The sequence below is a fragment of the Centroberyx gerrardi genome, chromosome 18 (assembly GCF_048128805.1).
Source record: "Centroberyx gerrardi isolate f3 chromosome 18, fCenGer3.hap1.cur.20231027, whole genome shotgun sequence".
In the NCBI taxonomy this organism is placed as follows: Eukaryota; Metazoa; Chordata; class Actinopteri; order Beryciformes; family Berycidae; genus Centroberyx; species Centroberyx gerrardi.
This window is the reverse complement of record NC_136014.1, coordinates 13,081,857-13,093,280: the sequence shown is the minus strand read 5'-3', so window position 1 is coordinate 13,093,280 and position 11,424 is coordinate 13,081,857. Positions and strand designations below refer to the sequence as shown.

The window sequence follows — 11,424 nt, the reverse complement described above, 5'->3', positions numbered from 1 at the left end:
TAGTCCCGCCTTCCCAGTTTAAACTGGCCAGTCAGGGCTCAGGATCTGGAATCATTCTCACAAGAGATCACAAATATTTAAAGAATATGATTAATCACAACTGGTAACCCATCTTTATCGGTTTGACATGATCATATTTAACTAATTTTAAGGTTCAGGGGTTAACATCTCATGTGTGGTGCTTTCTGACAAACCTGCCAGTCAAACCCAAGTAAGCACCTATGGAACTGGATGTTTTGTTTGGCACAACTCAGTACCAGGGACCAACTCCTTTCCAAGGGAACGGAGCAGAGCCTTGCCAGTGCAAGGTATGTGCATTAGTAATACAAATATTGCACCATCTGAGAAGGAATGAACACCTTCCTCTCATTGGAGAAAAAGGAAAATTCTGTTTAGTAAATCAATGGACAAAGCAAGACTCCAACTTATGCAGTAGTACAGAGTATGTACTCTTTGACATACATACACAGATTTTTGGTCTTGAATCTATACAGAGTTTTATACATCTGACCCTTGATCTATAATCACACCTACAGGGCCAATAAGCACTTTTGCATGTCAGGAATGGGCCCGCTCCACCATCATGCAGGTCATTTATGTCACATACTCACATTTATTACCTCAGTTTGATTTGATTGTTTGATTTCTGAACCTCTTTAAGGTCTCAGAGTGGCTATTTATGCCTCCTTTCTTTCCTTCAGGAAACTAGGGTTTGTATTCATAACCTGTTATTCCCCTTTGATCAGGCAGTACAGCGTATACACTGTGGGCCTAAATCACACTCTGAAGAGCCAAGGGAGAACAGCATGTGCCACGCTGGGGGCCGTCACGTCCAAACGCTAAATTCTCATAAAAGTGTTTGATGAAGCCCAGTTGGCTGCAGCACAAGCCTGCTTCACCAAAATGCCTTTAGATAATGCCCTAGAAATGCTGAGTGGGCATGAATGCTGCCAGGCAGCTCAATGGTGATGATGGGACATCTGTCTTATGCTCTGGTCTTAGGTATCCTACTCCATTCATGGATTGGATAATCCGGGGTTGTGCCCCTAGTGATTTCACATCAAAACTCACAAGGCAAGCTGAAATGTTTTAAAGGATAAATATAATAAAGGAGTTTTTATGGATCCTTAGGAATGTCAACAACAGTCACTAATAGTTTTTATGTAATAATTAAGGCATTGTGTGAGGTATCCTTACATCGGAGAAATGAGACAAAGTTGTTGTATCTTGTTCATCAGAGATCAAAAACGTGTCCATCAGCTTTGATTAACACAGACAGTGTGAACAACGCGGACGCAGGAATGGAGCAGACGGCCCTGATTGAGAGTGTGTTAGACGCTTGTCTAGACGGCAAGCGAGATCCTTCCCGTCATTGTTGGTTGGCATTGAGCGGCTGCAAAACAGGAAATATTTCTTGAGGGAAAAAATACAGCCATGAACCTTATGAAGTCAAACACACAGGGTGTAAAATACAGCTCATGGCCATAAGAATTTGTATTTAAATTTGAAATGATTAGTCTAGTTAACAGGGAAAGGGACGCTAACGTGCATAATTGACAGATTAGCCTTCTTTGTCCAGCATGTGCCCAACAGGCTGGAACTGACTATCTGGTCCAACAAAACATGGGTTGTGCTGCTTCATGCACCTCATATCTGACAACCCTTGTTTGTTTTATCTGCATCCCCTGGGAGCAGCAGCATCTGTGCATGACTTTGCACTAGCCCACTGACAGATGTGGTTCAAGTGTCAAATTTGGTCCTGATGAGGTTGAATAGATTGTTCAGGAGTCAATGGTCTATGATTTGGACTGCACCTTCTTTCCAAACAAGTAAGACAATATGTAATAACTTTAATCCTGTTCTTTGTAGGCATATGCCTTGTTTACCTGCTTACCAAACTGTGCTTGTTGATTTCTTTTTCAACCACTGTCTATCTGAATGGTCTGTCTGCCATTTCTTAACTGGGTTGCTGAATTGTTTGCTGGACATTTTTTATTAGTGTAAGTAATCTCTTGTTCTCAGAGAATCAGATCACAGAGGTGTGCTCTTCAGTTGTTTTTGTTCTGAGCTGATTTTGAATGGTCTCTTGTGCCATCTTGTGGATACAGCGTTCAGTCACATTTTAAGAGGAAGAGAAATAATCTAAACATGAGTCTTAATGTTTTATTTATGTTCATTTTTAATTCTGCCCATTTAGAAATCAGAGACTGATGAAGACAATCTCAAGAATGTACTTATTCAGATTGTAAACATATACCTATGTTTGAATCATCAAACATTACTTTCTCATGAAAACAGTGAGAATCCTGAGAAAACACTCCAAAGCTAGTGTTAAAAGCCTTTATATTGTTAGTCCATCATATAAAGATTGAAGACAAATGCCCTAATTTACCTTTTGTTTTTAAAAATTTTTTTACCTTATCAGCATCCACCTTCTCCAACTGATTCTCTGCCTCGGTCTTTTTACAATATGTGTACAATTTGTCTTCATGACATTAGTGAAGGGACATATTAACAACTCACATAGTGACATAAGTACATACTGATATGATGCAGGGACAACAGGACCCAACTTTCCATGAAAGTTTTTCCAAAATGAGGTACCCACATGACACCCACACTGACAAAATGATTACTGGCATGAAAGTAAAATTCACTCTTGAATATCACTAAAGTTAAGTAGTTCTGTTAGTAACAAAGAAAAAAAAGTTATATTTTACAAGATGTGAACTGCTTTTCTTTTTTTTTTTCAAATATTGAGAAATGAAAATCAAGTAACTTTTTTTTTAACATAGATACATAGCTTTTTTTTTTTTATTAAACCCTTCATATATAGATTCAGCATTCACTCACAGTGTGCAAACAGGCAGCATGGCACACATTAGGTTGCAGCCATAGGTGAGACTCCAGTGAAACAACATGGAAATGCATGAAACATTGAAGCTAAAGTGGCATATTGCACAAAGACTTACTATACAGACATATGAGTAGTGCAAATATGTAAACAACATTAGGGAATAAAATTCAGTGTGCAAACACTTGTGTATGCGCTATGAGTAGGCCTATTGAGATATATTTATTGCATAGGCCTACATATAGATAGATAGATAAATCTTAGTTTTCAGTAGAATTGATCTAGCCTTTAATCAATGACGCATTATACAGGTAGGTGTTCAGTGAACCATGACATACACTCATGTACATAAAAGCCTACTCAGAATCATGAAGTTCATTTGAGGCTGCTGTGTAACTACACGGTTACAACGCCAGGTGGTACTAATCGCCTTTCGTCATACTGCATCATGCCCGTTAGAGACAGCGACAACTACACCGGAAGTAGTTTGTTTTGCCCTCAAAATAAAAGTAGGAAATTTGTCACTCCTAAAATAGTGTGTAGAATAAAACAAATTATCAAAATACTTTCAAACAGAAGCCTACGTTTTATTTTGTTTTTTCATAATATCATTTTAACACTGTATATTAATAGCCATAATATGGGCCCATGCAAGATGCCATGCAGACAGAGCTGTACAAAGAAATGTATACTAAACTTACACCGAATTTGAATTTAAATGTCAAGATCTGAATTTGCCATTCAGATCTTGAATCGTCATTTGGCCGGTTGCATAGAAAAATTGATACCATAGAATGTTTGATAATGTCATGGAAATCAGTGTTGATTTGATGCAGTAGTGTTACCATGGCAACAGCAATTGTATGTTTATTTATTACAGATTCCACCTTAAATGCAATATTGTTTTTCAATTCTTTACATTGCATTAACTGAAAAACCTTGAAACGGTTGACATAATGGTTTTATTGTGAAGGTTGGCATAGGAAGACCTTTTTTCTTTTTTTTTATTCGAGCTATCTTGACACTGGTGGTGAGACCCAAGTAGAGCTCGAGCTTAGTTAGCAATTGCTTGGCCGTTCTGACTTAGAGGCAGACGGAGAGAAAACGACTCGTTCCTTATCATAAGAGTTTATTTTATTGGGGCAAACACCAAACATGGAGATCGGGACAGAGATCAGCAAGAAAATAAGGGTGAGTAGGTGGTGAATTTGAGTGTTTTGCTCTGCATATTGGCCCAGGTTAACGCTAGCGTAGCGTTAGCACAGAACTAACCGTTAGCTAACATTAGCTTACTAACGCTAGCTTAGTCAGTCCAGCAGAGTAGTAACTATGTTTTGATTTGCAAGGGTTTGTAGAACGTGTGCAAACATAGTAGTAGCCAGTTTCAGAAATATTTTATTATCAGTTTCTTCTTTTGTTATTAAGGTAACTGTTGTCCGTAGTCCTATCTGTAGTTGTCGGCGTAAGCTAAACGTAAGCAAATGAATGTTATCTGTGTCCAGCTTGCTAGCCATGTGATTTCTTTGACTTGGAAACATGTTAACCATTAGTTAAACTGTATGCTTTATTGTTTTAGGCTGCCATCAAGGGCAAGCTTCAAGAGCTTGGTGCATATGTTGGTAAGTGAATAGACTGCTAACCTATTGCTCTTAATCAATGGTAAACTTTGCGTGTTGTTTGGACTTCTTTGGTAACAATTTATGTTTTCCTTTGTTTCATCTCTTTGCCATTTTAGATGAAGAGCTTCCTGACTACATTATGGTGATGGTGGCAAACAAGAAGACTTCTCAGCAGATGGCTGACGACCTCTCTCTTTTCCTTGGAAACAACACCATTAAGTTCACAGCCTGGTATGATCAAAACAAGAATTTAAATTTCCTTTCAAATCAAATTCTCTGCTATTATCCTCCCTAAATCAGTGTGTTATGTGGCCAAATGGCTGTGTGATATTAAATATGAGTGCACTGTGCCCTTATCTGTCTGCATGTAGGAGTTTGTAACATGTTTCAATTTTTTGCCATAACATGGATTTGTTGACTCTTTTTAGGCTACATGGCGTCTTGGAGAAATTAAGATCTGTTCCAGTAGGTAAGTCTAAACTCTCTTGGATGTGGTGGCTCAACCCTCCAACATTATCTGTGCTTTTTAGCCTGCTGAAGGAAACGCATTGCACGACTGATGAGCACCTGTGGACTTGTAAATGCACTATGTCCCAGGAAAGCTCATGTCTTCTTTCTCCCCTTGTCTACATGGTGTTTGTAGAGCCTGCATCCCTCAGACCTCAACCCCAGTCTGACAGCGGCACCTTGGCTGGGAAGAGCCGTGTCTCTGTGAGTGAAGACAGGAGGGGAGAGGAGTCAAAGAGCTTGGCTGTGTCCAGCTCGCGCTCTGATAGGACAGAGGCCCGCGTGTCCAGCTCTGCTTATGAAAACAGGTGAGTAGAACATAATGCCAAAAAGTCTGCGCTGAGCTTTTCAAAGCAGGGATGTTTTTTTTTCTTTGATTTTTAATTTAAATCTGCCTCGGGTTTTCACATGCATTGTTTTCATTTCATGCTCCTAAGCCTCACAGTGATATACCAGACTGGAGCTATGTAAATGAGAAACACTAATATATTACTGTTTCATATCAGAAGAGGCTCGTTGGAGAAGATTTCGTCTCGTCTTACCTCCACTGTTAAGCCCCTCATGGAACCGCTACCCTCAGAGGCTGTCATCGACATCAAACCTGAGATGGATGACGACCTCATCGCTGAGGACCCTGTGGAAATGGGCACCAATCCAGGTCGTACACGCAGCACAGCTGTCAGACCCACAGCGCAGATCTACAGGCCGTCTCAGAGCAGGTTCACGTCAGTCAGGTCTGCAGACACGTGTCGGCCCATGGAAGGCTCCTCTCACAGCAGGCAGCAGCACAGCCACTTGCAGGACAACAGAAGCAGCAGGCCCTCCAGAAATGGGTCCAGTAAGGTATGGTGATGAGTTGGGTTTGCCACAGGGGACTAAACAAAATGTCTCTGACTCGGAGTCGAAATAGGTTTTCATTTAATTCAAACTGTAGCCCAGTTGGAAATTAACCTAAGCCCTCGATAAGTTGTTGTAAGATACACTAATAGTGAAATTGAATTATCTTGTCTTATCTGGTTCTACTGCTCTGTAATGGAAACCAGACTATAGAAAGGATAAATCACCCTCAAAACATTATATAGGCCTATTTATTTGACTTTTGACCAAAGTACAAAACACACAAACTATAACCCAAGAACTAAATAAACCACGATGGCGTATTTTCAAACTAACAAGACGCGTATTAAATGTACTTTGTTCAGCAGGAGGAGGCTTCTAGGAAGCGCAAGGCTCCAGTGGCGAGTTCAGTGGTGCGGGTGAACCGAGCGGCAGACGAGGACAGCGACGATGTGGAAGAGGAGGAGGATGAAGGCTACGGGGGCCGAGGCCTGTCCAGTAGGGTGTCCCTGCCCTCCAAACAAGAGCGCAAGTCAGTGGTAGCACCTGATATATATATTTTGGAGTCATTTATTTATTTTGAAGTTTTGGATCTGATGCAAAGCTGTTATAAGACACTATTAATCAGAACAAATGGGGGATAAATTTCAAACTGACAGTGAATAAAGTATTTCGATTTGGCTTAGCCTTTCGCATCTCGGAAACACATGCAATATCATCTATTTTCAGACACTGTGAAAAAATATAATTTGCATGGTACGGTAATTACAATGTTCGGTAACATTCGAAACGGATAGAACATGATCAACTTCAACAAAAGCAGTACAAGATGAGTTATATTCATTATTGATAGTGAATTTTTGAAGAACACTGGATTTGGCCACCGTAACATTAAATAAACCTTTTCCAGCCTCAAAATATATGTACACTCATATGTACACAAAAGTTAATATCGGAAAAAAATATTTTCAATCCAGTAGATCTCTATGTAAACAAAGGCAGTAGTGAGCTATGATCTCTTAATAGGGGAGGGCAATCCTGAAGTCATGTATTGTGCTTTAACAGTACTATAATTTATATTGTTTCAGACCTTCTCTGCCACCAGCCAAGCAAGCTAACAGGAACCTGATACTAAAAGCCATTTCTGAAGCCCAGGACTCAATCACCAAGACTACAGCCTACCCATCAGGTATGTTTGGCGCTGCCATATGTCTTAACCATGAACATTATTTGAAATTCAGGCCATGCTTCTCAATTGTCATTATGACTTTCTTCCATTGTGCTTTGTTCCCCAGTACCACAGAGGCAGACTGTCCCTGTGGCGCCTCGTACTCGCTTGGCCAGCAATGAGGAGATGACTGCAGCCATCCAGCTGGTCCAAGAGCACCTCCAGAGCCTCGCCCCCAGGGTGCAGTCCTACAACCCTTCAGAGATGCCGCCCTCTAGGACGTTTGGTATATACAGAGTGTAACTGGAACATATTAGATGCTGTTTACTGAGGGATAACACCATTCAAATGTGCGCCCCTTCAAGACACCCTGTCATTAAGGCCAGGATCACACTTAAGCTTTATGCAGTTATGTTGTTGCAAACTATGTGCAGAGTTCTATGCAGTAATCCCATGTCTCAAAGGCATTGAGTTGAAACTGATGACATATGGATATGGATTACTACAACATACATTTTCATTACAACTTTGATTCACTGACAAAATGTTTTCACCTTGAAAACTACAGGGAACAGTAATTAACAGGGAAAACCCACATTTGTTTTTGCATACGCATGCATAATCGACTAATGACTACGCTAAATCCAATGCAAGCAATGCCGGTGAGTAACTCATTCAGTGCATTAAGTGTGATCTCGGTCTTAGACCAAAACTGTCACCCTCCTCCTTATAATGCCATGGATGTAAAAACTGAGTTATATTGCTGTGTTTTAGAAAATCAGTTTGTATTTGAAATTAAGACTTCTTCATTTGAGGAACTCATTAAAATTGTATATCCCCCCCAGCTCCAGCCAGATCTCTAGCTTCACGCCTTCAGTTGGACCTACCAGAGAGCAATGTCCGAAAAGAGCAGTGTGACTATGGTGAGTTGCTTTTACTCTGTTCTGTTTTCATGGTAGGCAAAGGGTTCTACAGTGCTACTATTTTAGTAGTGTGTACTCCTTAGCAGAAGTTCGTGCAACCTAGAAAACTGCCTATCCAACTTAAGATCCAAAGTATAAATGGGTATCCTGCTTTGGATACACCTCATGCTCCTAATTCTCTTACCTGTGTTCTTAAATTCTTCTATTTAGGAGCACATGTGCTCATTTGAAAAAAATGTTACCAACAGCCTTGAGACATGCATAAATTCTGCAACTGTTTAGACTGGAAAACAACCATCCTTCTATCTGTTAATATAGCTTTTGTTTGCTATTATTACTATTTACTTTACTAAAATAATTAATGATAAATTGTGCAGTAGATGCTTTATAGTGTTAACACAAATTGTAACACATTCAAGATGTTTTCCTGATGTCCATCTAGGTGTGGAGGTGGCTGAGGGCAGTGAGGCAAAGGCCTTTGACACCCGCTCCTTCATCATGAGTAGACCGCTACTGGAAGAACCTGCAGTCAGAAGCCAACAGCGTCTCCAGGTCAAAGAGGATGTCCAGCCTGCTGCACTGCGCATGGTCCAGGCCAGGTACACACATATGTACAGTACAAGCGTATGCTCACAGATCTGTCCATTCATACGTATATGAATACACAATACAACTGGGTGAGCTCATGGCATTCAGTCTTTTGTTTTTGTCTTTGCTGATTTGACACCGATTTTATTTCATCCTCTCACAATCCCCACTCTGTGGATTTTCTCTGTCTCTCTCTAGTAAGGAGAAGGGCGACACAGCGGACTCCGCCAGCCCCAAGTTCATTGTGACGCTGGACGGGGTGCCCAGCCCGCTGGGGAACCTGGGGGACGGGGACATGGAGGTGGAAGATATCAGACCAACCTCAAAGGTCACTGAGGCGACCATCCACTTCAACAGGGAATCCAAAGTCAGCGTCCTCCACAGGCTGCAGGGAGGTGTCAACCTGTCAGACGGTACGGGGTCTTTCTAATAGTTCTCGTTTGGAAAAATGCCTCTTGCAGATTTGGGTTTCTGTGGTCTTGTAAACTAAACTAGTCCACTGAAATACAGCAAACTGATATTTTTAGATTGTAATTGTAATTTGTTGAAGAGTGAATTAAGTTACAAGACAATTTGGGGGTAAAATACAAGTGTATATAAAAAAATTCAGTGTTCTGTTGACCTTGTTCTTCAACAACTGAAGAGGATGTTCTTCAGATGGGGTTATTTATAAATGCCCTCACTAGCTAAACATCTATCATCTATATTATCTGTACTCTCCGTCCTCTCATCCCTTCACTCTTCCATCCTGTCCTCTTTTTTTTTTTTCCCAGAAGATGCGATGGACACTGACGCCGGGGAGGAGGAGGACGGTGCCCCTTTGAAGAAACAGAAGCTTCTGGAGCGCTGCAAGTTCTGGCCCGTCTGTAAAAGTGGAGACGAGTGTCTGTATCATCACCCTACAACACAGTGCAAGTGAGTAGTTTGTTAACAAACAACAAAAAAGGGACAAAGGCATTTTTATCACTCAAGGCATTTGGCTTCATTTTAATGTGGAGCTAAATTGCTTGAAAAATGAATTCATTTTTATCTGTCTTGTTTTTCTGTAGGACTTTTCCCAGCTGCAAATTTGGGGATAAATGCCTCTTTGTCCATCCGAACTGTAAATATGATGCCAGGTGCACCAAGCCAGACTGTCCCTTCACTCATGTCAGCCGCAGAAGCACAGTTGCCCCTCCGCCCAGACCAGGTGCAGTCTCATTTTCACTGTGACTAAAGATGGCACTAATAACCCTGGGTCTTTTTCAGTTGATCACACATACAGTATGAGTTGAATGGAAGGGAGGCGGATGACACAGATTCATATTTTCTGTATACTTTGCACCTTCTATGTACATTGTGGTTCTATATACTTTTCTATACACTTTGTATCCCTCATTTATGCAGCTGTTACTTTTGTTTTGGCAGTTATCTGTGGTTTCTGCAGAGTGGTGTAAGCCTGTGTTGAAGCCTGTGTAACTAAGTTGAATCTGTGTGTGTGTGTGTGTGTGTGTGTGTGTCTGTGTGTGTGCGCGCTCCCAACAGTGCCAGCAACACAAACCAGCAGTGTGTGCCGCTTCTTTCCGGAGTGCAAGAAGATGGACTGTCCGTTTTATCATCCCAAGGTAAAACATTTTGAACTGTAGATGTGGAGCTTTGATTGCATAAAGGTAGTTTCTATTTTGCCAGGATTTGGTGCAAGGGAAAGCGCTATATTTTTTAAAATTGTTGTTTTATTCCTACTCATGCCTTCACTGAGGAAATTATTTATGTACATTGGAGGGGAAAAAAGTGCATTCCAACTTATTTTCTTCCTCTTATCCGCAGCCTTGTCGGTTTGCTGCCCAGTGTAAACGAGCTGGATGTACCTTCTACCACCCGACCACAGCCGTGCCTCCGAGACATGCCCTGAAGTGGACTAAAACTCAGACCAGGTGAGCAGAGCGGGGACAATACATCCACCCAGTGATTTCACCATCGTGGGAAAAAATACAAGCCCGATAATAAAGTCCTCATCAGAGCTTAAAGATGAAGTTCAACCAAAGTGTGAAGGGGTTTCATTCCAAAAGCTTCATATCCATGAAAAACTGTTAACTGAAATGTATCACTCAGTAATATCTGATCTGATAATCTGAAGTAAATCGGCAATCCCTATGGTAATTTATCATTATTTAAAAGATTGAACAAAAAAGTTATCAATTCTGGGGGTTTTTTCCCCCTCGAAAATGTAATACCTACAGAAGGAGCTGTATTTTACCCATATCTAATAATCAGACATTGAGGTTGAACTGCAGCTTTGTTATATTTTATTGTATCTACTAATGGTTTTATTTTGTTTGTCTGTCTGTCTCATAGTTAAATCTGCAAGAAAGTCCCAAGAAATTTCAAGATGGAAGAATCAACATGTGAAGTGGTGGAAGATTTTCCATTAAAATGTCTGTGGTTATTGATTCTCGGATGCTAATGTTGTTTATTTTATTTCTTTTTTTGTGAAGTGCGTTTTTAAAAAGAAGTGTTTTTGTAAGATGAACAGTCAGTTTTTGCAAATGCTGTGAGTAAATTAAAACACTCAACATCAAGTTTTTGGCATGTCTTGGAAAAACATTTATCTCATGTTTGGTTAGGTGACATTTCTAGTCTCAGCTCATGGGTGTGTTCATCACAGACGGATCATGATTGTTGTGTTTTGTTGTTTTTTTTTAATCTGATAACTGAATGACCAGGTACATAAATCAGGATAGTTGCTAGGTGTGTGCTGGAGCTTTTATTCTGTCCTGGAGGATACCAATCATCAACAGCACCAAGAAACAGGCACAAGACACTAAATGCAAACACTTTCATCATATGACTGAAAATTGCAGGTATATTACAGTGAAAGTGTCATAATTTATACACTGAACAAAATATAAACGCAACACTTTTGGTTTTGCTCCCATTTTTCATGAGTTG

The 11,424-nt window shown here is 40.5% G+C and overlaps 1 protein-coding gene across 4 annotated transcripts; it reads left to right on the top strand.

Moving 5' to 3' along the window:
* Positions 1 to 3,890: 3,890 nt before the first annotated feature.
* zc3h14 (zinc finger CCCH-type containing 14) lies at positions 3,891 to 10,925 on the top strand. 4 transcript variants are annotated; one of them, XM_071916403.2, is made up of 17 exons: positions 3,891 to 4,045; positions 4,431 to 4,473; positions 4,590 to 4,704; positions 4,902 to 4,942; positions 5,117 to 5,288; positions 5,490 to 5,823; positions 6,183 to 6,349; positions 6,906 to 7,006; positions 7,113 to 7,271; positions 7,831 to 7,908; positions 8,351 to 8,507; positions 8,695 to 8,909; positions 9,270 to 9,411; positions 9,546 to 9,685; positions 10,021 to 10,100; positions 10,303 to 10,409; positions 10,831 to 10,925. In XM_071916403.2, the coding sequence occupies exons 1-17, from the start codon at positions 4,010 to 4,012 to the stop codon at positions 10,832 to 10,834; spliced, it is 2,091 nt and encodes a 696-aa protein (XP_071772504.1). In that variant the 5' UTR covers positions 3,891 to 4,009; the 3' UTR covers positions 10,835 to 10,925. The 4 variants fall into 4 exon arrangements, with proteins under 4 accessions (XP_071772504.1, XP_078146117.1, XP_078146118.1 ...); XM_078289991.1 differs by having other exon boundaries at positions 5,487 to 5,823; positions 6,186 to 6,349; XM_078289992.1 differs by having other exon boundaries at positions 5,487 to 5,823; positions 9,273 to 9,411.
* The last annotated feature ends 499 nt before the right edge of the window (positions 10,926 to 11,424 follow it).

Excerpts from the sequence above, each read along its gene's own strand:
- zc3h14 (XM_071916402.2), top strand. The coding sequence starts at position 4,010 with ATGGAGATCGGGACAGAGATCAGCAAGAAAATAAGG. Across the intron at positions 5,824-6,182 it reads CCAGAAATGGGTCCAGTAAG|CAGGAGGAGGCTTCTAGGAA; the intron begins GTATGGTGATGA and ends TACTTTGTTCAG. Across the intron at positions 6,350-6,905 it reads CCCTCCAAACAAGAGCGCAA|ACCTTCTCTGCCACCAGCCA; the intron begins GTCAGTGGTAGC and ends ATATTGTTTCAG.